At 53.2% G+C, this 27,700-nt stretch overlaps 1 protein-coding gene across 1 annotated transcript in view; it reads left to right on the forward strand.

Annotated features, from left to right (window-relative positions):
- The first annotated feature begins 417 nt into the window (after window positions 1–417).
- CNPY1 (canopy FGF signaling regulator 1) overlaps window positions 418–27,700 on the forward strand; it is a 37,297-nt gene continuing 10,014 nt past the window's right edge. Inside the window, 1 exon segment of the mRNA XM_059932555.1 lies at window positions 418–516. Coding sequence (XP_059788538.1) covers window positions 418–516 — 99 coding nt within the window.

Below are 27,700 nucleotides of genomic sequence, written 5' to 3' on the forward strand. Positions count from 1 at the left end.
CCAGCCAAAATGTGTCTTTGGGAGCAGGGCCCAGTTTTGGACAAACCTTTTCCATTTGCAAAGGTTCCTTGGGTGTAATTAATGCGACCCAGTGGGGCTTGAGGTCTCTGATGGTCTCAGAGCATGGGTCTCCTTAATCTTTAAAAAAGCATGTTTTAAATGGAAAAAGTAAAATGTATGTGGTTTATAAAAACACGAGTACAAAAGGGCATGCAAAGAAAACTAGTCTCAGTTTGGCTGTCTTTGAAAACTCTGCACATTCCTGCCTTCGAAGAAGTAGCCAAAGGACAAGAGCCCGTCCCAGCCCCCAGGGACCGTGGGTTTGCTGACTCTCCAGCTGGAGAACAGCTCACAGGAGCCTCACTCCCCTTCCAGAGGTAACACATGCTTTGTGCTTGTTTAGCGTGCAGGGCCCTGATGGACGAGGTAGAGTACGACATCACCAAGGCTCGGCAGAAGAAGACCAAGGTGGGCGCCTTCTGAATAAATCCTGACGGGTCGCAGGAGAGGAGAAAGGTAGCGGAAAAGAAATTATGTGCCAGTGTATAATTGCGGATATGGGCAATTACCAGCCATTTATCCAAACAGCAGTTGGTCTTAATCTTCTAACCTTTCTCTTGTTCAGGGTATCAGCTCTAAATTGCTTCTGAGTCCTGGGGGACCCAAAGTAATCTTTAAGCTTGAAATTGAAGTCTCTCTCCCAGCACCTAAATTTTGTGTCTTGTCAAGTCGGAAGACATTTCTGCACTATTGCTCATCAGGATAAAAATAGCGCTTCCATGGTTCTTGGGCAAGGCCAGCAGGGGACCCAGAACAGCTGCAGGGGCTGCCCAGAGACCTCGAAGGCTGGGCACCCTCCCCCAGGCTCCCCACTCCCGCCTCCGAGATCCACAGAAGTTTCTAGTGTGGGTAAGGATGCAAGACCCATCTCCGGGACAGACTCAGGCACCTGTCTGAGCGGAAAGATGGATGTTCTTCCACCACGGAGACCATGCGGAGAGGGGGCCCAGCCCTCGGCATCTGATGGCAGGGGTCTGAGAAGTCAGGAGGGACGGGGCCACGGCGAACTCAGGCTCCCGTGACCTCTCCCAACCCAGCACTCAGAACAATAAGCCAATTTCATTGTCATCCTAAGTGAACCATAACAGGAAAAGGTGTTCCATAACTTCATCCGACTCACTCGGAGCTGAACAGAAGTTGGTTTTGGATTTCCTGTTGGTTTGGCCGAGGACACGGCACCCTGTTTTAGAGCAAATGACTGAGGTGGGCCGTCTGCTTTTTCCACCTCTTTCTGGAATTGTGTGCCCATCCAAGAGCCTGGGAGTAGGGCGGGACAAGACCCACCAGGGGACTCTGTAGGGTACTGAACGCGTCTTTAAGGGAGGCCTAAGTGTGTGTTGAGCTCTAAGAAGGGCAGGACAATCTTCCCCACAAAAGCCCGTCTCCCATAATTTCACCAGGTAATTCACCAGAATTGCCAGATAATTCTGATAACTCAGGTGCTTTCCCGGGAAGGAATGTGATACCTCGCATCACTGCTCATCCACAGGCCTCGTTCCCTGCGACCAGGTGGCCCCATTGGTCCCAGCGACCTGCAGGGAAGGAGCAGCCCTGGTCCCTGACACCGGCTGCAGAGGATTCTCACGGTCAGGCAGCGCCAGGAAAGGCGTGTGTGCCCGGGGGCATGGCAGCTTCGAAAATAAATGGAGGGTCACTATTGTAAGAGGTTAAAATGTGGGTTACCTGACCCACTGTTGGTGCACCTGGACCAGGAGAGAGGAAGGAGTCTTTCTCTAAAAGGTAAAAGGGCAAAAGAGGGAGACCCTGGAGGGTCAGGGAAGGAGCGGGGGCAAGGGTAGGGACGCGGGGTCCGTGAGGGAGGCCTGGGGAAGCTGGCGGTTCTTTATCGAGGACCTGCCATGACAGCCTTTAAGTGATTCCTAGTCCTGACAGCAACCTGCAAAATAGGTATGTTTTCTGTTGAGAACACGCAGAGCAGGTTAGCGGTGTCCCGGGGCCCCTCGGTGACTGGCATTGCACACATGGGCCCTCCATCCTCCGAGCTCTCCTGCTGTGTCCTTGGGGATCTTTCCCGGGGTCCGTGCTGAGGGGCCCTGAGCCCCCCCTGACATGGACTCACTTTTACCGGAAACAGGCCTGCTCTCCCTTCCCTGTTGTCTTCTGCTTTGAGACAATCGAGTCGAAATCACGTTTTCAGTGTTGCTACAAACACTCCATCTGCTGAGCCATTTGAAAGCCAACGTTCCGCCGCGTTCATCAGTCAGAACAGAGTGACCTCAAAGTCCCGGCGACGGTGAGCAGGGCTGTCCTGGACCACGTCCTGCTCGGAACTGCTGCCTGGCGGTCGTGGGGCGAGCAGCCCCCGGGAGCTTCTCCCCAGCCGTCGGCATTGGAGCCGGACTCTGCTGGCAGACACGTGGAGGGTACGCGGTGCCCGGAGAGGCTGGTCTCTAAGGCCCCGTGTTTCGGAGCCGGGTGGCTTTGGGGTTGAGGGGTGGAGGTCAGGTTTCCTGCCTGCGGTCAACGTGAAGCTAGTGATCACAGCAGTTCTGCTTTACAGAACCCAGCAGTCCTCCCTCCCTCTCCGAAAACTCTCCTCTGCTTCAAAGCCCCGCGGTTGTCTCCTCGGCCAGCGGGCTGCTTGGCCACACTTGAAACGCAGCGGCCTCTCGGCGTGAAGTCGGGGCCTCGCCCGCCGCGGCCTCTCGGCGTGAAGTCGGGGCCTCGCCCGCCGCGGCCTCTCGGCGTGAAGTCGGGGCCTCGCCCGCCGCGGCCTCTCGGCGTGAAGTCGGGGCCTCGCCCGCCGCGGCCTCTCGGCGTGAAGTCGGGGCCTCGCCCGCCGCGGCCTCTCGGCGTGAAGTCGGGGCCTCGCCCGCCGCGGCCTCTCGGCGTGAAGTCGGGGCCTCGCCCGCCGCCGGGAATGCAGGCCGGCTGTTCTTGCCGGGGCGCTGATGTGGAGGCATCTCTGTCCTGCTGCTGGGGGCGTGCAGCCTGTGTGTGCTCAGCTTAGCGTTCAAGAAACACACAAAAAGCACAAAAGAAGCGCCTGGCAGGAGCGGGCCGGCGCCCTGGCTGGGAGAGGTCTCAGATTCAGGGCGCTTCCTGGGTCCCTGACATGCCGGCCGAGGGCGACGCGACCCATCTCCTGCCCCGTCCTGTCTTTTCTTTTCCTTTTTCGTCCTGTTTCTCCAAGGATGGAGGAAACGCTGACCCTTGGGCCGCGTCCTCCAAGCTGAGGGTCCGGGAGAGCCCGGCCCTCCTCAGAGGGAGGCGGGGAGCACCCCGAGGGCCCCCCGAGGGGCAGGGGCCCGAGCTGGCCTTTCAAGTGCAGTGTGGACAGCGAACGCACAGACCGTCTGGCGTCGATGCCGGCTGGTCGCTCGTGCGCGGCCTGGTGCTGGGGCGGCCCTGGGGAGGGCGGCGTGGGGGAGGGCCGTGCACAGCTGCTCTGGGGCGGGTCGCGCTGGGCGAGAGGTGCCAGGTGGCTACTGTGGCACATTCTGCCCCCGGACGACAGCCGGGGAGGGAGCTGGCCCGTGTGACCGCTGCGGACCGCCACTGCCCCGTCGCGCTCTGTCCCCGTGGACGTGGGCGCGGAGGACACAGTGAGGGCGGGGCAGGCGCCCAAGGGGCCACGTGTCCTCCAAACAGCAGGTTCTGCTGCCCCGTTGCTGAAGCAGCCCCGAGGACCTGGGGCCCTCGCACCGCCGCCACCCGCCCAGGAGCGCCCGCCGCGCTCTTGCTGCCTGGCCTGGCGACGTTCTCTGTCCGGCCTTTTCTCCAGCCTCCACTCTGCATTGCTGCCCTGTGGCCTGCACAGAAATCAGCCCGCCCTCTTCTGTCCCAGGACTCCTTCCACGTGCATCCCAGCTGTGAAGTCCCAGCCGCTGGTCCAGAAGCCAGGGTGGCCCGGCCGGGGTGCTCGGGGACCCTGGGAAGCGCTGGCCTCGGGCCGTGCTCAGACGGCGGGAGTCAGGCCCAGGCCACGGTCAGTGAGGCCCCCTGGCCCCTGCCCACCTGCGTGCCCCACTTTGCTCTGGCTCGGCCACGTGGTCGCGTGTCCCCCTGGGTCCTGAGCCAGCCTTGCCTTGAGCCCTATTCCCCTCTTCCCTCCCTCAGCTCCGTACACACATGAGCAGGGCTGCCTGCCCCTGAGGCCACTTGCGGGACCACAGACTCCCAGACGTGGCCCCCGACATGGCCACCTGCGGGATGCTGGCCCTCGGAGGACGGGGTGGGACTTGGGCGGGGTGGGGTCAGGGTTGGGGTCAGGGTTGGGTGAGGGGTGGGGTCGAGGTTGGATGGGGTGGGGTCAGGGTTGGGGTCAGGGTTGGGTGAGGGGTGGGGTCGAGGTTGGATGGGGTGGGGTCAGGGTTAGGTGGGGTCAGGTTTGAGGTCAGGACTGGGGTCAGGGTTGGGGTCAAGGCTGGGGTCAGTGTTGGGTGAGGGGTGGGGTCGAGGTTGGATGGGGTGGGGTCAGGGTTAGGTGGGGTCAGGTTTGAGGTCAGGATCGGGGTCAGGATCGGGGTCAGGGTTGGGGTCGGGGGAGCTGTGGCAGATGCAGCGGCTCCGTTTCTCCCACTGACTCTGGGAGACGTGTTCTCCATCTGACAGGTTTCTCCGGTGAGCAGGAAGCGGGTGGATTGGGGTTGGAGCAGCGCAGGGAAAGGGGTCTGATACTCCTCGGTGGGGGGACCTCTAAAGTGTCCTCTACTTGGCTCTGGAACGTCCCCAGTGGAATGGGGCCCCTGCCACCCCCCGGGGATACACTTTACTGTCTGCCCCTCTTCCGCCAGCACCGCCCCCTCCCCTCCCATGTTTGGAGAACTTCCCAAGGAAATCCCAGCCGAGATAGTCGCTGTAAAGCCCCCCCACGCAAACTGCCCGTCTGGCACCCCTCCTCCCCTGGAGGGACACGGGAACCACCACCAGCTCCCCACCTGGCAGCGGTGGGCAGGGAGACCCTTAGGGAGAAGCGCTGTTTTCTTGGAGTTGTCACCCAGCAAGGCCTACGACAGGTGCTCCACAACCTCAGTGGACGGCAGGGCTTAGGGCCTCAAAGCCAGGCTCGGGCTGCTGACCTGGGTGGGCTAGAGGGAGGGACATGCGGTGCGGGGGTGTGAGAAAGTAAGTCTTGTTTGCTTGAATTGACCCCATCCTCGAGGCATCGTGGAGGTCTGCTATGAACGTCAAGTTCAAATAGAGAAAGTATCGTCAATAATAGTGACGATGAGACCAACATCTCCTTACACTAGACTCTAATGCTGTTTTTGTTAAATTCTTTCAACAACTTTGGGAGGTAAATGAGGCCACTTTAATTAGTTTCGTGTTACAAATACAGAAGATGAGGCTCAGGGAGTTTCAGCAACTCAATTTTGACAAATTGGTATCAACTTAATCTGCTGATAAGTCAATTTAGCTCTTGATAGAGCTGCCCCATCCTGTTGCATACTGGACAACATCAGGTTGCTGTGGTGTCCTGGGGCCGTGCAGTACACAACCTGCACAACTGTACATGGGACCCTGTTTGCTAACAAGATGAGAGAGGTGGGCTATTGTAACAGGACAGCTAAGAGGCAGAGGGGAATTCAGTCCATCAGCAACCTTCAGACTGCAGGCTGCCACCCACTAGTGGGCCATAAATCAGTATAGTGGGGTGAAACTGGCATAGAAAAATATACGTAAAATATCAGAGTGCATCTTATAGAAAAGGAAACTATCATCTCATGACGCTTTATGTAATGAGTTGCAATGTAAAAAGTGGGTCATGTCCAAAAAATTGAAAGCCACCATAGCAGATGGCTGGTCTCAGCATGGGATAGTAGCCTAAAGACACTTCATTTGGGAAGATTATTCATACCCAAACGATGCCACAGTAATGCCTGATTCCCCATGCGGAAACAATCAGAACTTCTCCTCTGAGACCAGGTATTACGGCAGAAATAGCATTGGGTTTGGTGGTCTATACAGTCTGTAGACCAGGGAACCAGGGCGCCACGAGCACCACTGATGTCTTCCCAGCCCAGGGGTGGCCCCAGCGGCCTGGCTACCGGCTCCCGGCTGCTGAAGCTCAGAAGTCGTGCTCTGGCACCTTGACTGCCCTGAGTCAACACACCACATATGCGTTCAGCCCACGCTGAGTATGGTGTGGAGAAGGAATTCGCACCCCGAAGGAAGTAGCTCTCTGACCCAGAGGTCTCAGAAGGAACCACTGTGAGCCCCGCGTGCGGCAACAATGAGGAATGGATTTGGTCTTTGTCCCAGTTCCCGGCACTAGAGCTTTATAACGTGACCACTACTCGTTTCAAAAATGTTGCCGTGGGAAGCTCTCAGTTTCAAAGAACAGACCAACCAGCTAAAAGCAGTTTGGCCATAAGAGCATTTCCTACCCTACACAATAAAAAGTCTGAGTACAGGTGGTTTTGGGGTGGCGGAGGTGAGTTCAGTGGCCCAAGGACACCACGAGTGACCTCATTCCTTTCTGTCTTTCTTTCCTGCCGCTCTTGGCAATAAGAGAGAGCTCGGCCTCATAGGCTGGTTCTCTTCATGGCCCCCAAACGGCTGCCCATCTCCAGGTGTCACATGTAGACAACGTTCAGAGCAGAAGAGGGAAAAGTTTTGCATTCTGTTCTTTTTTAACAAGTGGGGAATTTGTCCAAAAAACCCCCGACATCCCCTCCCCATGAGCCTCCTGCTTGTATCTCACGGTCAGGAGATCACTGGGCAAGGGAATGCACCCACCTTGAGGGTCCCCATCAGTTGAGGCCCAACCCCGGGGCTGAGGGGCACCTGCCTGAGCAGAGGAGGGGCGACATAAGAGGGTCTGTCAGCCTGAGGGTAGGGGGGTGGGTTTGCGGCAGGTGGCCGCCAGGCCGCCCACACTTCAGCCACGTGCTGTGAGCGTGAGGGCCCAGGAGACAGCAGGACCAGTGGCTGGAGACCCCAGTGTGGTGATGGGTCTGAAATGGGGTCGGGGGACTGTCCTGAGTTCTTTCTTGCATTTTCCCGTAAGCAAAAGAAAGAGCTGGTGTGTGCGTGGGTTGCAGGGCTGGAAGCTACACCTAGCAAACAGGAATTGGGGGACCACCCCTATGTTGTTTTATGGACATTGTCAGCCCATGGTTAACACCTTAATAAATATATTACTTGGAGAACAATTGTGAATAAAATTACGTTCACAGGAAACTGTGAGGCAGCGTGTAAAGAAAATCAGAAAGGTGTTTTCCAGTTTGTAAGCCCAAAAAAGAGGTAACTAATCAGTGTATACAGACGACCCTCGTGTGTGAGTATCTCTTCTTGGGGTGAAGGGGCACAGAATACACACCGCGGTGGTGACGGGGTCATCTCTGGCCTTACCTGAGCTGCTTTCCTTTTTGCTCATCTTTCAAATGTTTTTCCATAATGAACAGATTATTACTGGGACATTAAAAAATAGTTTGGGTTATTTTTTTGAGAAATCAAAAGAATTCCATGTCATTTCAGGAGTTCCAGTTCTCAAAAGTAGCCTTGTTCTTAGTGAGATGGAAACCACACACAGATACGTGATACCCTCATACAAAACACTTAGCAGGAAGCGGCGAGACGGCCGCCCCCAGGTTTGTGCAGCCTCCATTCCTGGTTCCTGGTGGTCCTGGTTCTGTTCTGTCCTTTGAGGTTTGGACAGTCTCGGGAAGGTGGGGCTCGTGAAGGGTGGTTGTCACTTTGTCTCTGGTTGACTCTTCTTCCCGTGACCAGAGGGGGCCCAGGACCCAGGGTCTGAGATAACTTGATCTCATGTTTCTCAGTCGTCTACAAGGAAACGAGCAGAATTAGTGTGTTCAGTAATCGACAGCCTGACTGCTTTCCTTCCACTCTCCATTTTCCTTTCCTCTTAAAGAAGAATGAGTGACTTTTCTAGTCCTCAAGACAATATACTTGGGTTCTTTGCACCTTTATCATTAATTTTTTTTTGGTGGCTTTTATTGTGTATCATCTTCTCTTTTACTTCTTTTCTTTCTTTCATTTTTTAAAAAGAGAAATACTCCTGCTCTAGCGTTGATTTATGATGCTGCGTGCATCTTTACCGCTCATGAAGAGAGGAGAGGCCTCGCACGATGAGAGCTGGCCTCCTGCCCACGCTGGGTCCAGTGCGGGTTGGAAGGGGAGGCCACTCCACTTGGTCACTCAGGGACCCAGGCTCCTCGTATCCAGTCCTCAGTGTTCTCTGCATTCCTGGGAGGATGGGGCAGACGGGGCAGAGGGTTCCTCGGGAAGGTTTCATGGGCAGACCTAGAAGTGGGGTGTCTCACTTCTGCCCACATGCAACGGCTGGGACTCTGTCACTCGTGCTCACCTGGTTGCAAGAGAGCTGTGTCCAGGAGGAGAAAGAAATGGGATGGTGGGACTTCCCTTGTGGCGCAGTGGTTAGGAATCCTCCTGCCAATGCAGGGGACGTGGGTTCGAGCCCTGGTCCGGGAAGATCCCACATGCCGCGGAGCAACTAAGCCTGTGTGCCACAACTACTGAGCCTGCGCTCTAGAGCCCGCGAGCCACAACTACTGAAGCCACCGCAATGAGAAGCCCGTGCACTGCAACAAAGAGTAGCCCCTGCTCGCTGCAACTAGAGAAAGCCCGCGTGCAGCAACAAAGACCCAATGCAGCCAAGAATAAATAATTTTTTTTTAATTAAAAAAAAGAAACGGGACGGTGACCATTCAGCAGTTCCTGCCCTGTGGCCGCTGGGGAGAAGCTACAACCCGGGGGCTCTGGGGTGCGCAGTGTGGGCACCTCAAGTTACCAGGCATCTACTGTGCCACCCGAGTGACGTTGCCTCAAACCTATGACTTGGAGCCCCAGCGCAGAGCAGCCCAAAGCCTGTTAATCTCCCGATGTAGCGCAGCCAACAGCCCACCTCGGGCTCGTCGAAGCCTGGCCTTGTTCCACAGACGCTTCGTCCCAGGGGGTCACAGACAGCCGCTCACGTCGCTATTTTGCCACTGCAGGCCTGAGATTAGCGGGGTCCCGCTTTAAATGGAACCCGATCTCAGTGCATCTACCCGGGTAAGGACAGCGGCCGCAGATCCCCGACCCCGAGGGCTCGTGGCCTGCAGATGATTCTTGTACCAGACCGCATCTCAGGGAGGGCTCTGCTGAGTGCGAGAATCCCTGCAGCGATTGTAAACAGGAAGAGATTGAATGCAGGGTTTAGATGCTCCCACAAAGCCACCTGGGAGCTGCTTCCTCTGCTGCCGTCAGGAGGCCGTGGCCAGGCGGCCACGGGGTTCAGGAAGATTCGGGCTCAGCAAGGGCACCTGTGGCCGCTCTGGCCTCGGAGCTGGGACACTCCTGCTGCTTTTGTGCCACAGAAAGGAGACAGTGGCCTCCCCCCGCCCTCCACCGCTGCCTTTTCGAACCACAGACACCCTCGTCCTTCGCGGGACCCGCGATGGGGTGTGGGGAGCTGCTCCAGAACCCCCAGGCCAGCAGAAGCAGCACAAAGGTGGGCTCCCCTCACGCCACCCTCTGGGTCACAGATGAACACAGTGGATCAGCCAGACCTACGTCCCATAAAGAACCCCAGTCGTAAGTGATCCTGGAATTGGGGGTTCACTGGCTGGCCTCTGCAGTCCGCGGCGGCAGGCGGGGCGGGGAGCCGAGCGCCCACCTGCACACCCCCGTCGTCCAGGAGCCTGGGGGCCGCTCGTGACGATGAAGAGGAGACCCTGGGGGCCGCGGCCTGGGCTCTGTGGGTTCAAGCCTTTTACGTCCCTCTGACGGGTCTTCCTTCTTATTCCTGTGGGTGCCGTAACTTTCTCCCCTTTCTTCTTACACCTGGTGTGTTTTTGTCATTTGTAACTGAGTGTGACCTAAAGGTGTTGGCTTCTCCCCACCTCTGAGAAACTGTCCCTCCGAGGTCAGGTGCTCCTGGTCTCCCCTCCCGATGGGCTCAAACTCTGGCAGAGAGAAGGGTCTGCCTGAAAACCTCCCCCGATGCAGGGGCGGAGGGGCCTGAGACCCCCAGGGGGCCACGAAGCCGTAACCACAGGGAAGAAAACACACGTTAGTATCAACTACCATGTCGTGTCCCGGATGCAGGGTCTGTCCCAGAAGCGTCTGCAGGTGCTTGGAGCACAACAGCAGGAACACATGGTGGTGGAAGGTGGTGAGGGAATCGGGACGGGGCTCTGCGCCTGCTTGCAGGCTCGTCTCTGAGCCGCAGGAGTCCTCTCCTGCCCTCCGCGCGGGACCACACGTCCACCGCCTCTCCTGCGTCCACACAGCCCAGACCTCTCCCTCAGGAGCCGGGTCCCCAGCTGCCTTTGCCTCCCTTCCCAGAGAACGTTCCTGACCCAGAGGGTATCAGCCGCCTCGGCCTCTCAACTCCATCCCCCAGGAAGAGGCGACATGCCCCAGCTTCCCCAGCCCGCTGGACACGTGGACAGGGCCGAAGGTTGGACTCCTTAGCCCCATGTGCGAGCGCAAGGGGCTGCCCCGCACTTGCCCACTCAGCGCCCGGCCAGCCTGCCGCTCCCCACCAGAGGGATGGGGCGTCTGGGACCTGCAGGACTGTTGATCTCTTCTTCACCTGAGGCTGGAGTCCCATCTACTTTCCAGACTCCATGCCAGCCCCTTGCTGCTGCTGGAGGGGGGCGAGCTCTCTGAATTGCCCAGGACCTGCCCAGGGCGGCGGTGCCACTGGCCATCGCCCCAGGCTGGAACTGCCCGCAGCCCCCAAATCCTCTTCTTAGCCTGAGCCGCCTCCAGAGAGGCCAGGGTGGAAATGCAAACCCGGAGGACGGGAGCAAGAGTGTGCGTGTGTGTGCGAGCACACGTGTGTGCACACGCGAGCACACGTGGGAGAGTGCGTGTGTGTGCGCATGCCTGTGTGAGCACCGCATGTGGGTGTGGGTGTGAGCATGCTTGTGCACACGGCACAAACCCATTCGCTTGCAGTCGCCCATCACAGAGCAGAGAGTGGAGACTTGGTCAGCCGAGGGTGGTATAGGGAAGGAGGGATCTGCCAGCCTGGGCAGGCCTGGTCGGGACCCACCGAGATGGGGGACTGCTGGTGGCCCCGGGGGCGGGGAGAGGCACATTACCGCGGCCCGGCCATCTGGTGGCCTTCATTCGGTGTGGTCGCTCGGTGCTCTTCCCGGCGAGGCCAGCAGAGGGACCTTTTCCCCAGGGCTTCCTGTCCTGGCTGGCGCCTCAACAAGGGTTAACCAGCCCTCCCCCCAAACCACAGGGATTAAAAATTCACGCTGTCCCCAGGGCATGTGGGGCGGAGGGGTGACGTAAAATTAAAAGGGAAAGAGAAGATTATTTTTAATCCTCTTGGTGGGTGTTGAAACAATGAAGGGAGAGCAAAGCCGCTAAAAGTTGGTCCCATTAGATTGAGGCACCAAGGACAGACTTTGCCACCAGGAGCAGGTAATTACAAACTGCATATTTTCCTCTTCTAAATAAGAAAATCGCTTTAATCCCATAGAGATTGTTTCTCCGGTCAAAGGTGCTCAGATTTTCACTGTGCTTGATGTTGTGGGCGAGTGAAATTCAGACTTGATGTCAACTTCTGCCTCTCGAGGGGTTTCAAGTCAGATGAGGGGAATTGTGGAAAGCGAGCCTCCCGTGCGTCCTAAAGAACATCCTGACACGGTGTGGGTCAGCCGGGTCTTCTCTGGGGTCTCATTCCGGGGACCCTCTCTACCCTATTACCTGGGTGATCTGCAGCCTCTGCCACCCCCCAACTTGGGCACGTACTTAAAAATAAAAGGAACAAACTTTAACTTTGCTTTGAGAATCTTTTTGGAAATGGCACAAACTTTCCTGTTTTCCCTCTCTCTCTGACTAATGGGCATGTTCCAGGATTGAATATAGAGCAGTTCCTTTTTTTAAAATTTTATTGATGTAGAGTTGATTTACAATGTTGTGTTAATTTATGCTATACAGCAAAGTGATTCAGTCATACATACATATACATTTTTTTCATATTCTTTTCCATTACGGTTTGTCACAGGATATTGAATACAGTTCCCTGTGCTCTACAGTAGGACCTTGTTGTCTATCCATCCTATATATAATAGTTCACATCTGCTAATCCCAAACTCCCAATCCATCCCTCCCCCACTCCCCTCCCCCTTGGCAACCACAGTCTGTTTTCTATGTCTGTGGGTCTAGAGCAGTTCCATTTGTTTGCCAACTGAAAACATGTCAAGGTTCTGAACTGCCCAGCTCTGGCTTATTCCTTTCTCCTGCCTTCCCTGCTGTGGACGGGGCGGGAGGCTGAGGAAGAGAGGCAGAGACACCTGCTGTCCCGGGTTTAGCGCGTTTGGGGATGATTGTGGTGGGGCAAAGCCCTTGGAAACGCGGTTCTGCAGTTGTCTGTGCGTGGTTATGCTGATTCCCAAGTCACCACACATGCATTATCTCTGTATGGTTTATTCTTAGCTCCTCTAAGGCATAGGCGATCCCCCAGAGATGTCTCACTATCTTTGATCTGTATGTCAGCAAGAGTGAATGGATAGCCATTGAAGATTTTTTGGTTTTATTGAATGATAAAGGAGAAATTAGTGTATTTTGTTTTCTGACTATAGACTGAGGAGGAGATGGCTGGTAACGTAAAATAAAGCCATGGCATAAAAAGGTGTCCTGGTCCCCAAATGGTCAAAGAATCGTTTAAAAAGACAATGACCCAATGAAAGAAACAGCCCTCAGGGCTGCGCATGGATTGGCAAGCAGAGAAGACGGAACTGTCTTTGTTATAAATCAGCCATTAAAGAAAATCAGGCTGAACTTTCAGAACCAATTTTTTTCCCTCTCTAAATTTCAGTCTCATTTTCGCTTATGGAGTGTCCTACCAGACGCTGATCTAAGTAAACTCCTATTTACGATTTTGAACAGATGTTGACACACATTCTGTTTTACCTGCTCAAGCTGTTATCTGAGATCCAAGCTGACTTGGCTCTCACACTTTCACCAAAAATTTGGGTGATTTGCTGTGAGGGGGACTCGTTCTCCCAGGTCTGTCTGATGCATCCTAGGACACCAGGGGCTCAAGGCTCAGCTCTCCAGGGAACCGAGGAGGCAACGTCCCCCTTTCCCCCACGGACGAGGCATTTCCCTGGATCTCTGTCCCTTTAGCCATCACCCACTCGTGCCCACATTTTGCCTGGATGTCCGATTGCCGTCTGCCCGCTGGATTGTGAGGTGCTGAAAGCAGCCAGAGTTCCTGAAGTCTCAGCCAAGGAGCTCTTAGGAAACAGACAACTCAGGAACGATCCCATGTCCGAACGCAGCTGTGCATCACCAACACACCGCCCCTGACAAGGAAGAGCTCGTATCCCGACCCGCAGAGGGAGAGCAGGAGAAAGGCGGGATAGAGCAGCCTGATGAAATCAGGGTCAGCCAGCCGAAGGCGGACAGCACACCAACATCCGGCCGTGCACTCAGCAAGTCCTCGGTACTGAGGCTTGAGGACCTCTCCTCCTGTCCAAACACGTTTTTAACCTTCTAAATGTTATCTAAACCTCCCAAGTTCAAATGTCACGACTACTCTAATGACCTACACGCAAGTTCACACAATTCTGAGGGAGAGAAAATCTTTAATTTAGCTTAGCGTTAAGCGACAGAGGCCAGTGCCAAATATGGACACTATTCCTTAAATTTCAATTTTAAAAAAAAAAGTGAATGTAGAAGGCAGAGAAGATTGATTGTCAAGAATTTTGGCCTAGTATGACCCAGTTTTTTTTCTTTTTAAGGGTCTATGTACGAGGAGAAGCCTATTCCCAAATAAAGTGTACACGGTCACCCATTTTGCAGCACCCGCTCTCAGAGGCCTGGAGGCCGGCGTGCTCACCTGCGGGGCGAGGCAAGGGGGGTCGGGCTGGACTTGTTCGGCCCAGGATGCTATGATGTGCTGCACAGGGGTCAGCCCCCGACACAGCTGCGAGGACGACCGGGGCGGCCAGACAGCCAGGTGGGCGGCAGAGCCATTTTTCCCACCAGAATGCTTCAGCAGAGGTTTACACCTGGGAAACGGGTTGGGCAGCAGTGGTTCTCCACTGGGGGTGACACTGGGCAACGTCTGGAGTGCTTGGTTTTCACAACCGGGGGGAGGGGGCGCTACTGGCATCTGCGGGTGGAGGCCAGGGGCCCTGTAAGCCCAGGACAGCCTCCATGACAAAGGATTATCTGGTCTTAAATGTCAACAGCACCGAATTCGAGAAGCCCTGTTCTGCGGAAATCAGGAATTTTCTTTCCTTAGAGCCGGAATTCTGGTGTTTGGAGACAGTTGTGGCTATAACTTTATAAAGAACAGCCCCCCCTGGAGTTGCGTTGCCATCCTATGATTGAAACCCTTGGCTGCTGGTGTTGGACCTCGGCTGTGGTCAGATCCAGTTCGGAGAGAGTGACACACCAGCAGGACATAAAGGAGGGAAGGGGCATGAAAAAAACCACATGCAACTCTGGTGAGGCGGTACGCTGGATGGAGTAGCGCTCTACCCGGCCGCCCGCCCCCGGCAGTGCACGTCCACCCAAAGCCTCAGATTGTGACCTTATTTGAAAATAGGACCTTTGCATATGTTTGTAGTTAAGATGAGGCCATCTTGGATAAAGATGGGCCCTGATCCAGTGACTGGAGTCCTTGCAGGGAGGCCAGCAGACACGGAGGTGCTCAGAGGGAGATGCAGGCAGGACACCCAGGGCGGCCAAGGGCACCCGAGGTTGGAGCGAGGCTGGGAGAGCACGGCCTGCCGAGCCAGCCGCAGACTGCAGCCCCCTGGCAGGTTCTCCCTCCTGTGGTCTCCCAGGCTCCACAGCCCAGTGTTCACTGCTGGGGGGCAGTCGTTTCCCTGGCAGGTGCAGAGTCTTTGTCTGTAACCAGGTCTCTAACAAAGGAGAGACCCTTAAAAGACAGAGATGACAGTGCGCGGAGGGAGGGGGCCGCGTGTTGCTCTGCAGGGGCGTGAAGACCACCTGCTCTCCCGCAGGGCTCGGCTCTGGATGGGGAAGCTGCCTCAGCCTACACGGTCTGCCCGGGGGGCTCCGACGCGTGGTTTTCAAGGGCTGGACTTGAGTGTCCCTTCTCTCCGGCTCCAAGTGAACTCCATGATGGGGTCAGCCCCCGAGTCCCCCTGCCGAGCTTCATGTGGGACAGAGAAGGAAAAGTCGGGGGCCCTGCTCGCGATAAGATGAATTGAGAGGACGAACAGAAGTGTTGGAGTGGACAAAGGTTCAACTGAGAGGCTTTAACATTTATATTAAGAGAAGTCTTATTCCCCTGCCCACCGTTTAAGTCAAGTGAAAAAATAATTAGGCTCTTTGGGCTGTTCTCATGCCCTTCCTCCTGAACTTTCTGGAAACATCAGAGAGAAGGAGGCCTCTCCAGCCACTTGAATGGTCTGAGTTTGGTCTGTCTGGAGAGCTCTATGTAAAAATGTGGGATGTAGAGTAGCCTTTAATATTTCAGAGGCTGCCGGGTCCACTAATAAGATCACCTGTTTAGCCAGACAGCTCTGTGGGCGGCTGTCCCGGTGTTTCAGGGAAGGAGCCGAGTTCTTGGGGGAGGGTCAGGCCATGCCGCCCAGAGGTTCGGTTTCCAGGGGGCTTCTGGGGGTCCCTAGACAGCGGGGAGCAGTGGGCTGGGAGCCCCTGATGGGTTTTTGAGCAGTTTTCAGGTGGTACCTAAATCGAACTAGAGGACATGCCTGTCTGGTGACTCTACTTTGGGTTTTCAAATTTTTCTTCATTAAAAAACTTACATTGCAGAAGTAACACGGTAATTTTAACTAGAGATACACAGAAAAAAAAGTTTGTGACAGACCCTTCCCCCCACCCCCCAGTGGCTTCCCACCCGTTCAGATAATCCAGGGTGAGAGCCCTTCCTTCCTAGCGTCCTTCACACCCACTCAGACCTGCACAAACACGCCCATTTGATATGTTTTAGTTTTTGTCTTTTAGTCATTTAAAAATAATAGTGGGACTTCCCTGGTCGTCTAGTGGTTAAGACTCTGTGCTCCCAATGCAGGGAGCCCGGGTTCGATCCCTGGTCAGGCAAGTAAGATCCAACATGCCGTGTGGCACGGCCAAAAAATAAAATAAAATGGTAAAATCATGCTACATATATTCCTCTGAAGACTGTGGAAATGTTCAATGAATTTTTTTTATAATTTTTTTTTTTTTTGGCTGCTCCGTGCAGCATGTGGGATCTTGGTTCCCCAACCAGGGATCGAACCCACATCCCCTGCAGTGGAAACGCAGAGCCTTAACCACTAGACCACCAGGGAAGTCCTCAATGAATTTGAATGTTAGGCTTGAATGCTCTCCTTACACTATAGACTGGATTGTTGCTCTCCCGATTCACATGCTGAAGCCCTAACCCGCTCCCACACCACGTGACCGTGTTGGATGGAGATGGGGTCTTTGAGGAGGCAATTCGGGTTAAATGAGGTCATAGGGTGGGGTCTCAATCTGACGGGACTGGTGTCCTTATAAGAAGAGAAAGAGACGCCAAAGCTCTCTCTCCCTGCCATGTGAGGTCACAGAGGGAAGGTGGCCACGGGCAAACCAGGGAGCGGGTCCTCACCAGACACCAAATCAGCCGGGACCTTGATCTTGGACGTCCAGCCTCCCAAACTGTGGTAAAAATTTTCTACTGGTCAATCCACCAAATTTGTGGTGTTTTGTTATGGTGGCCCAAGCTAAGACGCTCACTTAATGAAAATACGTCATGGACCCCCTCCAGGTCAGTGGATGGAGATCTAGCCTGGACAATGAGACGGTTCTCCTGTAGGTGGACACGCAGGTTGTTTCCGGTTTGTTGCTACTTCAGCAGCATAGGCAACAAGCCTCCTTGATTACACGTCCCCGTGTCTGGTGCGTGTGATTTCTGCAGGACAGACTCTCCAGAGGGCAGGGGTCAAAGAGTAGGTACATCTTCACTGGAATCCATGTCGCCAGGTTACTTTCCCCAAAGGTTGCCACATTTTATGTCCCTACTGGCCATGCATGAGACCTTTCTTGCATTTTTGCACCAGATAACATAATTGTTTAATTTCTGGTAATCTAAGACATGAAAGATGGCATTTCATTTTCGTCTTAATTTCCCTTTCAGTGGCTCCTAGGTTGTTAAGCAGGTTTCCTGTGTTTCGAGTTGCTTATTTGTATCCTTTACCCATTTTCTGTTGGGTTGTTTGTCTTTTACGTTGTTTCCCAAGTCACCATGTAAGGACAGGCAGCTCCATGCTGCCCACGCGTGTTCTTGGTTGGGATTTGTCTGTGGCTTTGCACCCTTTGCCCCACAGACAGTCTCTTTCCATGACGCCTTTGGGTGTCTCATCTTGTTCAAGAATACCTACCACCCGATTTGTCATACTAATAGTTTTCTGAATTTTCTTCCAATAGTTTGTGCTTTTATGTTTCAACATTGAGTCTGTACAGAACGCAGTTTTTGGATATGGTATGAGGTATGATCCAGGTTTCTTTTCTTCCAGCTGAAAGCAAGTCATATATGTTAGCACCGTGGATTGAACGAACCGTACTCCCCTCCCTGTTGCATTAGAAGGACACTTCGTTAGCTTTTCTCAAGGATAAATTTGTCAGAAACTGAAATACAGACGTTCCCTCACACGTTCTGGACATTCAAGTATTTTTGTAGCTCTTTTAGAGCATTTGTTAAATTCTGCATTTTATCCTAGTTATTTGTGTGCTGTCCTACATCTCTACCCTGAAGAACACATTTTATCTTGTATCTCCCCACTCCCTACACCACATAACACAATACTTTGCTCATAATGTGTTCTCAATTTCTGTGAAATAAGAGAATAGATGTTTGCTTGATAGGTGTGTCACTTCTTCTCCTTTGGTTCTGTGAGGTGTCTGGGGACTATTTCCACTATTTTGTGAAGCCCCTGGGAAAATGATAGAATGTCAAGGAAAAAAGAGGATTCATCACCTGTAACCTCCTGGGTATTTAATTAGATGATGTTATAAGTGTCTATGGTATCAGGCTTGTGCTGATCAAGCCCAGGATGACATAAAAGGAGCCTATGATACCAGAGTTGGAGTTTCTAGACTTGGCAGGGCGGCCCTGTGTCCTCAGCCCTGTTCACCCAGAGCAGGCTCGCACACAGCCAGCGCCCGCCCTGGGTCTCTAGCACCTTCCTCCTCGGTTCCCACACACTCTGATGTTACTGGTGCTAGTGGACAGTATACAAGTCACGGACAGAGGCAACGTGGCCTGACTAAGCAAATGTTCTGGCTAAGCAAGAAAACATTGACGTTAGCATTTGGGCATGTAGACAGATTAAGTGCCATGCTATCCTCAGGGAGAGGAAATAAAACAGATGATTCAATACCCCTGAACCGATAAAAATAATAATTATCAGAGGGCATAAAGTGATGGGAGAGAATTAAAGATTACAGTGGCTTAGCACAGAATTAAGGTTAATTAACCAAACCCTGACCATGCATGCGTTTCAATGGATCAATACAAACAAAAGCCACGATAGAATGCACCAGGAGCTGATGGTGCCAGCTAGCGGCCTGCTGGCTGCTCCCTCCCTGAACTGAATCCTCCCAGGGACCCTGAAGAGGATGGAAACGCCCCCTTTCCCACTCAGATCCCGGAGGGAAATGAATCTACTCCCCAGCGTGGGAGTGTGGTTTCCCCAGCTTCTCCGTCTACAGCTCCACCTCCTGCCCCCGGGTGTCTGGGCCACTGGACTCATTTGTTAGTTCTTCATTTCTAAACCCAGACTTGTGCCACAAAGTATCACAAGCCAGGTGCTTGAACAGAGATGGATTGTCTCACAGTTCAGGAGCCAGAAGTCCAAAACCAAGGTGTTGGCAGTTGGTTCTTTCTTGGGGACCCAGGGAAAATGGGTTCCCTGCCTCTCTTAGCTTCTGGTGGGGGCTGGCACTCCTTGGCGTTCCTTGGCGCTCCTTGGCGCTCCTTGGCTTGGAGATGTGACCTCCACAGTCTCTGCATCTGTCAGCACGTGGCCCTCCTCTCTCTGGGTGTCCGTGCCTCTTCTTCCATTCCTATGAGGACATCAGTCACATTGGATTAGAACCCATCCTCACTGAATATGACCTCATCTTATCTACCTACACCTGCAAAGACCCTACTGCGTTCACAGGCACCGGGTGTGTGGACGTGAGCTTATCTTTTAGGGGGACACGATTCGATCCATGCAGGCTTTCGAGTTGGCGACCGCGGGGCCTCCCAGTTCTGTCTTGCTGATTCCATAAGGCTCAGTGGGTTTGTGTTCCCACCTTGCCCTCCTGCTGGGCGTTCTCAGCTGATGGGGGTGCTGGAGGGTGGGTAAGGAGCTCTCTGCAGCCCCTCTTCCTGTTCACTGGCTGCTAAGGCTGAGGGCCGCCCGGTTGGGGCTGGCACGTCCCGCCCCACGTAGCATGCTGGCCGGCAGCGGCCTCTCCCTCCAGATCAACAATAAACATGTTAGGGAGACAAACCCTAACATTGACCTCCACGGCCCTCATGAAATGCAGCCCCCCGCCTGGCCTCCATCTGGGCGTGCAGCTGAGTGCCCTGTATCCTTTGTCTCTGATCTTCGCCTTCGTTTCCGGTACCTGAGACTGCTCTCATCCAGGCTGGTTCAGACCATTTGGCAAGAATAATTTCACGAGCCTGGTATTAGACGCTGCACAAAAGTCTAAATACATAATGCATTTTGTAATTCTGTCACACTCAAAACAAGCTGTCAAAACTGTCTGGCATGACTTATCCTTAATAAATCCCTCGTCCCGTTAATTGCTCCTTAGTCCACAGAATCAGAATTGTTTGAATCCACAAATCGGGAGGAACGGAGGGGTAAAGGGGGTGCATTTAGAGGACTGCACTGTTTCCCCAGCACAGAAGGAGCCAGGCCTGGCGGTGGGCGCCACGCAGCCCTCGGTGAGGGAGCTGGGTTGAACGCACCGCAGCTTGGCATCTGGTGGTTTCGAACGATTCTTTCCTTGGAAACTTTGGAGGGAAAGCAACGCACTGATTGTCTTTGAGCAAGATGACTGAGGTGAGAGACTGAGTTCCGTGACACTGATTGTTCTAGAAACAGTAGCTTTGGGGCGCCTCCTCGGTGCCAGAGGTGACAGGTGTCTGTCCAGGGCTGTGCGTGGCAGTGCACACGCCATGAAGGCAGGGGAAGGGTCACCCCCTCTGGCCCCCCACACTCAGAGAAGGGCTTTGGCATCACATGGACCCGATTAGCTTCCGGCTTAGCATATACACGAGTTCTGTGACCTGGAGCAAGAGACCTGCATCTTGGGGGCTGCATCTGGTGAAGTGGGATGGACAGGACAGGAACGGGGCCCCTGCAGCAGGCCTCGTGGATGGAGAGAAGGGGGCTTCACTGAGAGAGGCCCCGGGCAGCAGGCTTGGAGTACAGACAGGAGGCCACGGAGGCCACAGACATTTGCCGTGTCCACTGTGGGGCTGGCTATGTGGTGCCAGGAAGAGATGCAGGCCTGGGGCATCTGTCCCATCCCAGGCCTCCCTGAAATCACTATGTGAATTTCTCGAGGCCTCAGTTTCCTGGCCTGCAGCATGAGATAACAATTCCCACCCCATCGGGGGGTGGGGTCCTGGACCAAGGCATGTGTGCGAAGCTTCACTATTGTAGTGACTGTGGTGTCACCGCGTACAGGTAGGTAAAGGCAGGGCCTGGGTAGAAGCATCTCTACGCCCCACTGGGGACGATGTGGCTCACTCAGTGTCTGCGCATGCATGTGTGTCTACGTGTGTGCATGCGTGTGTATGTAGACAAATCTGGAAGAACTACTGTTGGGTCCTCCAGGAGAGAGGAGCTACTGGCATCCAGAGAAGGGAAGACACTGGGGAGGCGGGAGCCGTGGAGACGGGACTGCGTCACTCGGCAGGCGGGGCTGAGGGAGGATGGAACAGCTGCCAGGAGCCCACCTGGGCAAAGGAGCTTGGCTCGCCAGAGTGGGGCTGGGCGAGAGTCTTCTGGAAAGACCTAGACAACTTTATTGTGGACACTGAAATTTGAATTTCATATCATTTTCCTGTGTCACAAGATATTCTTCTTTTAATTGTGTCAGCCATTTGTAAATGTAAAAACCAGTCATGGCTCACGACACAAAAAAGATGGTGGCCTGGGGGACCCCGAGGCCAACATGGCCCCTGTGTGATTTCAGGTAGGGGCCCAGACCACAGGTTCTGGGAGGACAGGGACCACCATAATTTTGTTCCCTGCTGTCTCCTCACATCTAACCCAACACCTGGCACCTAGCAGGTGCTCAATAAACATCGGTCAAGTGATTGATTTCACCGCTTAGGTCTGTGACTCGTGCCACACTCTCTTGGCTGTGGGTGTCTCCTTGTGCACCGTTCTCGGGGCTCCCACACCGGGAGGGACCTTGCCCTGCCCATCGGAACAGCCCACTCATTCTCACTTCCCAGCACCGCTCTCGGTGAGTGGAGTTTAGCGGATGCCCATGGCCTCTGCGATCGCGGAGCCCTGAGGCAAAGTCCCTGAAAGCCTCACTCCACCCACAGCCCAGGCTCCCGGGACCTGGCAGAACAATGGGCAGGGATTCTTTCCCTTTGGGAGCATTAGGGAGAGTGTTTCTTACTCCCGATTTAGAAGTGTAACCTTTTTCCAAGATCTGGGTGTTAACGAGCAGAAAGATAGTATCCAAATGCACAGAGAATCAGGAAGGAAGAGATTTCATGTTACCTCTTGGGATTGTTAATTTTTAAATAGTGATAAAGAAAACTCAGCTCAAATGGAACAAAATGATCTCAGGTCCATCTCCTTTTGGAAACATTAGCAGGGGGCAAAGTGGTAACACGTGAAGGAATGAAGAGGGACGGGTGGGCGTTGCCCAGCGCTGAGAGATGCCTCCAGTCTGCGTGATAAACCCAAACTGTTCCTCCTTCCATGATCCGCTCTCTACCTGGAGCAGGTTTCTGAGGAATCTGCAGCACACGGGGCCTCGAGGGAGCCGTTAACCGCTGAGGAACTTCACCGTGACTTGGTTCATAGTTTATTTCCATAGATGTCTCTCTATTAGCCGGATTGGGTTTCATACCCCGACCAGAAGTATCAGCAGATAAAACCAAACACGACTTAGTTACCCCACGTTTAGGAACACGGCCTGAGGAAATAATCCAACAGGAGAAAGGAAAAGCACTTCATCTACAGAAGTGCTCAGAGAGGAGTTATTCATCATGTTTTTAATGTGGGCAACCCCCTGCATGTCCCAAAGCGAAGGAGCTTTGAGACTGGCCGTAGATTCTCAGAGGCGCTGCCACCCGGATGATCACAGGGCCGGGTGCCCCCGGAAAGGCCTGCAACGGGGCCGGGGGCGGTGGGGCTGCACAGGTGTGCACGGTCCCACGTGGACGAAGGCTGGGAGGGGCCAGGGCCTGGGTGTAGGGGTGCTGAGACGGCGGGTAGACCTCCCCCCTCGCGTCTGTGTCCCGTTGCCTGCGTGAAGCAGCATCTCATTGCACGCTTAGCTTGTCGGCGCCTTGACTTGGGAAGAGTCGCGGTCACTAGCGGCCCTGAACACTGAAAATGAAACCAAACAAACAAAAACGTTCTCTTGCATAAGAACAAAGCTGACTTGTTAACAGTCTCTCTGTCTTCCTTGGAGAGAGGTTGGGCGGGGTCTCAATCAGGGCCAAATGTTGTGCCCATTCTTTTGAGGTTTTAAGAGATGCGACAGAACTGGAATCCAAGAATGAGCAGCACAGCAAAGACGCCGACAGCCCTCCCCTCTGGCCTGAGGTGTGGCAGCCCCCCAATACTTCAAGAGTTTACCAGTGACCTGCCCCCTGAGGTGTGGCAGCCCCCCAATACTTCAAGAGTTTACCAGTGACCTGCCCCCTGAGGTGTGGCAGCCCCCCAATACTTCAAGAGTTTACCAGTGACCTGCCCCCTGAGGTGTGGCAGCCCCCCAATACTTCAAGAGTTTACCAGTGACCTGCCCCCTTTGCACCTGAAGCTATGGCATGTCTGGTCACCACCCTAGGACTGACTGGCTCTTTTTTCTTTTCTTTTTTTTTTTTTTTTTTTGGTGTGGAATATTTTTTAAAAGTCTTTACTGAATTTGTTACAATATTGCTTTTGTTTTATGTTTTGGTTTTTTGGCCATGAGGCATGTGGGATCTCAGCTCCCCGACCAGGGATCGAACCCACAGCCACTGCATCGGAAGGCGAAGTCTTAAGCACTGGACCGTCAGGGAAGTCCCAAAACTGGGTGTTCCTGAGACAAAGGGACTTCCCAGCCAGGTGCATGTGCAGGATCTTCAATGTGGTGTTAAAGCCATTTCCAAGCTGCTGGCCTTGGGTGACCTGAGTTTGGTGCATCAGAGAAACCACTATCCCTTCTCTTCTTACCGCTTCTTACTAGAAGGGCTGTGGCCCGCGGGGCCTAGTGCAGAAGGGGTGGGTCCTTACACGGGCACCCAGCCCAGAGAGCTCCTCCTGGCACTAGGACGTCCTAGCAAAGTCACACTTGGGACAGCACCCCTGCCTGGCATGGGTCTGGAGAAGAGAGGGAAGGTCAGAAATGCATGAGAGAAAAACAATGCCATGAGAATGAGCTAAATATTTTTTGGAAAATGTTCAGCCCTGTAACATAACAGCTCTGACTCTCGAGATGGGTGCCTGGGAACGGCTGTGACGTCCCTCACCGTCCGCTCGGCCCCTCTCAGTTTTCTCTGCGTGTCGATGAAAGACCTCTGTCCTGGCACTGCGTCTGCTCACTCGCGATCCGCCGTCTCGCCCAGTTTAGCGCTCAGCATGGTAACAGGAGCGTGAGGTCCTCCCAGAGGTGCTACCTGAGTGCTGTTGGGTCTGAGGACGGAGGCCTCTTTCCAGGTCATCCCACACGTGTTTCTAAGGACAAGCCTTTCACTTGGTCTCTCTACACGAAATGGTCCTCCTCCAGTTTCTGCTCTTTCTGGGCGGAGCACAGAAGCAGAAAGTAGAAAAGTCAGCGCAGGCACCACCCGCTCGCCATTGCCACCCTGACCGCCAGCAGCGAAATTCTAAGCAGCGCTGCTCTGTCCTGGGCACGCAGCTGCCTGAGGGTCTCGGGAACAGGCAGTCCGAGGCAGCAGGTGGTGGTGACCACACTTGGAGTGCCATGGGTCCGGATGCCCACGCTGACAGCTCTCGGATTCTGAGAGGATGGGAAGGGGAGAAAATGACAAGAGGTCCTCAGGCTAACTTTTCAAGGCACTGCCTCGGAGTCACCGGACCATCCTACTAGCCCACCGGTAAGGAGAGTGCAAAAATCAGTCTATGCTCAAGTCGGCATCACTTTTAAGGCATTTACAAACTAAAACAGTCAGCATCCATCAGAGGGAAAGTAATCATAACCCTTTACGTTTACTTGTCGCGTCAAACTCTCGAAAGATTTTCCTACCAGTTGCTTGACCTGATCAGATACATTAGAACAGGTGTTGTTTCCGTCCCAGGTTTACCGGCAAGGACTCTGGGGGAGCAAGGAGGCCAGCGTCTGGTCCAGCCCTCAGCAGCTTGTAGGTGGTGCCAGACCAGGATGGAGGCGCTTGGGGGCCTGTGCCGAGTCCTGACGCCGGCTCAGACGGGATCACAGCACCCGTGCACCGAGGCAGACCAGCATGCGTCTCGTGTTGCTCCGTGTCCCCCCGTCATGGCAGGCTCTCGAGCAGCCCCCAGTCACCTCTTGGGCTTGGGCTGCACTAGCAAGACTTCAGGTGGGGGCTCCATGGTCTGGGACTGTATTAGGAGCTCGGGCGGCTTAAACAGCAGAAACGTGTTGTCTCCCAGCCCTGGAGGCTGGAAGTCCCAGATCCAGGTGAGGGCAGGTCCAGTTCCTCCTGAGGCCTCTCTCCTTGGCGTGTAGACACTGTCTTCTCCCCGTGTCCTCACGTGGCCGTCCCTCTGTGTGTGTCTGTGTCCTGATCTCCTCTTCTTATAAGGACCAGTCAAATGATATCAGGGCCCACCCATACAACCACATTTTACCTTCATCACCTCTTTAAAGGCCCAATTGCTAAATAAGGTCACATCCTGAGGTCCTGGGGGTTAGGGCGTCACCTAGGAATTTGGGGAGTGGCCGCACCGGGTCGCTTGGTGGAGGGCAGCAGCGTGTACCGACTAGAGCAGCTGGCTTCCAGCCCTGGCTCTGCCAGGCGGTGCTCAGGTAAGTCGCTCCTGCCTGAGCCTCAGTCTCCCCACCTGAAAAGTGGGGGGTTTACTGTGGGATCTCCAAGGTTTTCCCAGCCGCTGTGTCTGCGTTGTTGTGTCCTCAGGCGCAGGACCTGGAGGGCGTGGAGAGCAATGACCTTGAAGCATCACCGTCGGTCGGGGAAGGAAGTCCCTGGGGCCTGGGGCTCCTCACCCAGGAAAGGGGGTTAAAAACGCTGGCCCCGTCCTTCTCAAAACCATTGTTTCAGGAGAGAATAAGCTAAGCTATGTCCCCAAACAGATTTTTAACAAATATTCCAGAGAGATTCTGCCATAGCTCACGTGGGCGGGAGCTCCCCTTTTGAACCTGCCCTTGGGATGTAGAGCATCTTTGAATCTAAATGGGTTTAAGTTCTGATGCCCCCATAGTAAGTGTGCCTTCATCCAGTGGCCATCAGGAGACAGTCCTCAGCCTCCCGGACGTGACTGAACTCTCTTATCCCCCAGTGAGAAAGACAGGGGGTGTGCTGTGCTCGGATCTCGTAAAAAGAGGAGGAGGGACGCTCACAAGTGCACACATGGACACACTCACACATGGACACATATGCACATGGACACACACACGGACACACATGCATACACACCTACATGCACACATAGATACACACGGACACACACAGGCACACGTGCATACAGACACACATGCAAACACGGACACACACATACATGCACACACACATTCATTACACACTCATAGAGGTGCACTTAGAATGTTTCTGGGGGAAGGAGAGCTGGGCTTTAGGGTCTGGGGGAGCATCAGCCTTACTTTTTATTCTATTCTTTTGTTCCTTCTGGATTAAAAAAAATCAAGTGAATGTGTGACTTTTTCTATTTAAAAATGTTTTTAAAGAAAGAGGGACTTCCCTGGCAGTGGTTAAAAGACTCTTGGCTTCCACTGCAGGGGGCGTGGGTTCAATCCTGGTCAGGGAACTAAGATCCTGAATGCCCATGGCGTGGCCAAAAAAAAAAAAAGAGAGAGTGCTTTCTTTGCAGCCAGTGGGAACTGGTGTGTGCACGCGTGTTTCCACAACTGTGGAGATGGAACACCCGGAGCTTCTTAACTTATCCCATTCTTTCGTCCTTTTCCTCTGAGACCTCTAAGGTTTTCCAGGGAAATCTCACCATTTGCCCACAAGTACACAGATGATGAAACTGGGAAATGCCACAACAGGTTCCCCAAACGTGACTTTTCGCCTCTTCTATTCTGAGAAAGTGTTTTGCAGAGGTGGTTAGAAAGGGATAACTGTTGTGTTTTCAGTAGCAAGATGGTGAAAGACACGCAGATGGGGGGGACAGAAATTGTCAAATAAGGACACAGATATTGTATTGATGTGATCTTTATATTATCATCAACTAGGATTTATTGACTCTCTTCCAGGCAGTCTTTTTCGAGTATTTCTTTTCATTTTTATTCAGAATCACGGAAGAGTCCCCTTTAAAAAGTCCGAATTAGAGAGGTATGTTTGTCTGACACGGAGGTGGAGTTGAATAAATATTGTTGAGCGAATGAACAAATTCACATCACCTCTGTTACTGTTGCAGTCTTACGGCCTTTGCCCTTTTAAGCACTGTCACTTTCTTCTATTACTTTCTTTTTTAATCTGCAAAATCCTTCCGGGGTAAGCCAGCAGAGGTCAAAGCTCAGAAACAGCATGAAAAGGTCGTTCTAAATCCTCGCTTAGAGTGATTTTTAACAAAGGTTGAAAAATTGTAACATTTTTCACGTGGATAGCTGTATTCAGTTCACCTAAAATGTTTGAAAATTAGTTTTTTTAAAGACTAATAGAATAGTTTTTAAGATGAGAAATCAAATGGCAGTGCCAATTTTGTATTTAATAATGAAAAGAGAGTATGTTTTTTTAACTTTAGGAAAAAGTCAAATTGACTCAGATGACCCCCATTTGGAGTTCACTAATGGTGACCCATCATGCGATTTTTCTATACTTTCAAGTTTTCTATACTTTCAAGTTTTCTGTACTGTTAAGTTGAAAACAGGCTCCAGAATGAGAAAATGTGATTGAAACTTTAATAGTTTTGAATTCTGGGGAAAATTTCCCCCCAAATCACATTGTTCTTATTTTATTATTTCTATTTTTCTCACAACCTGAGAGTATACTTTATGTAGACATAATATCTCCACGAATAAGAATAGGAAACACTTGCAAAATACTTTATTTCAAATAATAAGAATGCCTTTTTTCCAGTATTCAGATTAAAGGGGGCAGAATTTTGATGTTACTTTCATAAATTTACTGTGTCATTTGCGGTCAATTGTGCTGCAATCTTTGTATTTTTGCCCCCAAGGTTTTATTGATTGCACAAATTCACCTGTTTTAACATCGAATTTATGGAAAAACTAATATTAATTCTGTTGTTTGGCTCTCTGAACAAAGGCTACTTAAAACCTCTCTTATTGATGAAGTCCAGATGGGATTCATTTTTTCTGATATACAGAACACTGGAAAATGTATCAA

Source organism: Balaenoptera ricei, chromosome 9 (assembly GCF_028023285.1).
Source record: "Balaenoptera ricei isolate mBalRic1 chromosome 9, mBalRic1.hap2, whole genome shotgun sequence".
Taxonomy (NCBI): Eukaryota; Metazoa; Chordata; class Mammalia; order Artiodactyla; family Balaenopteridae; genus Balaenoptera; species Balaenoptera ricei.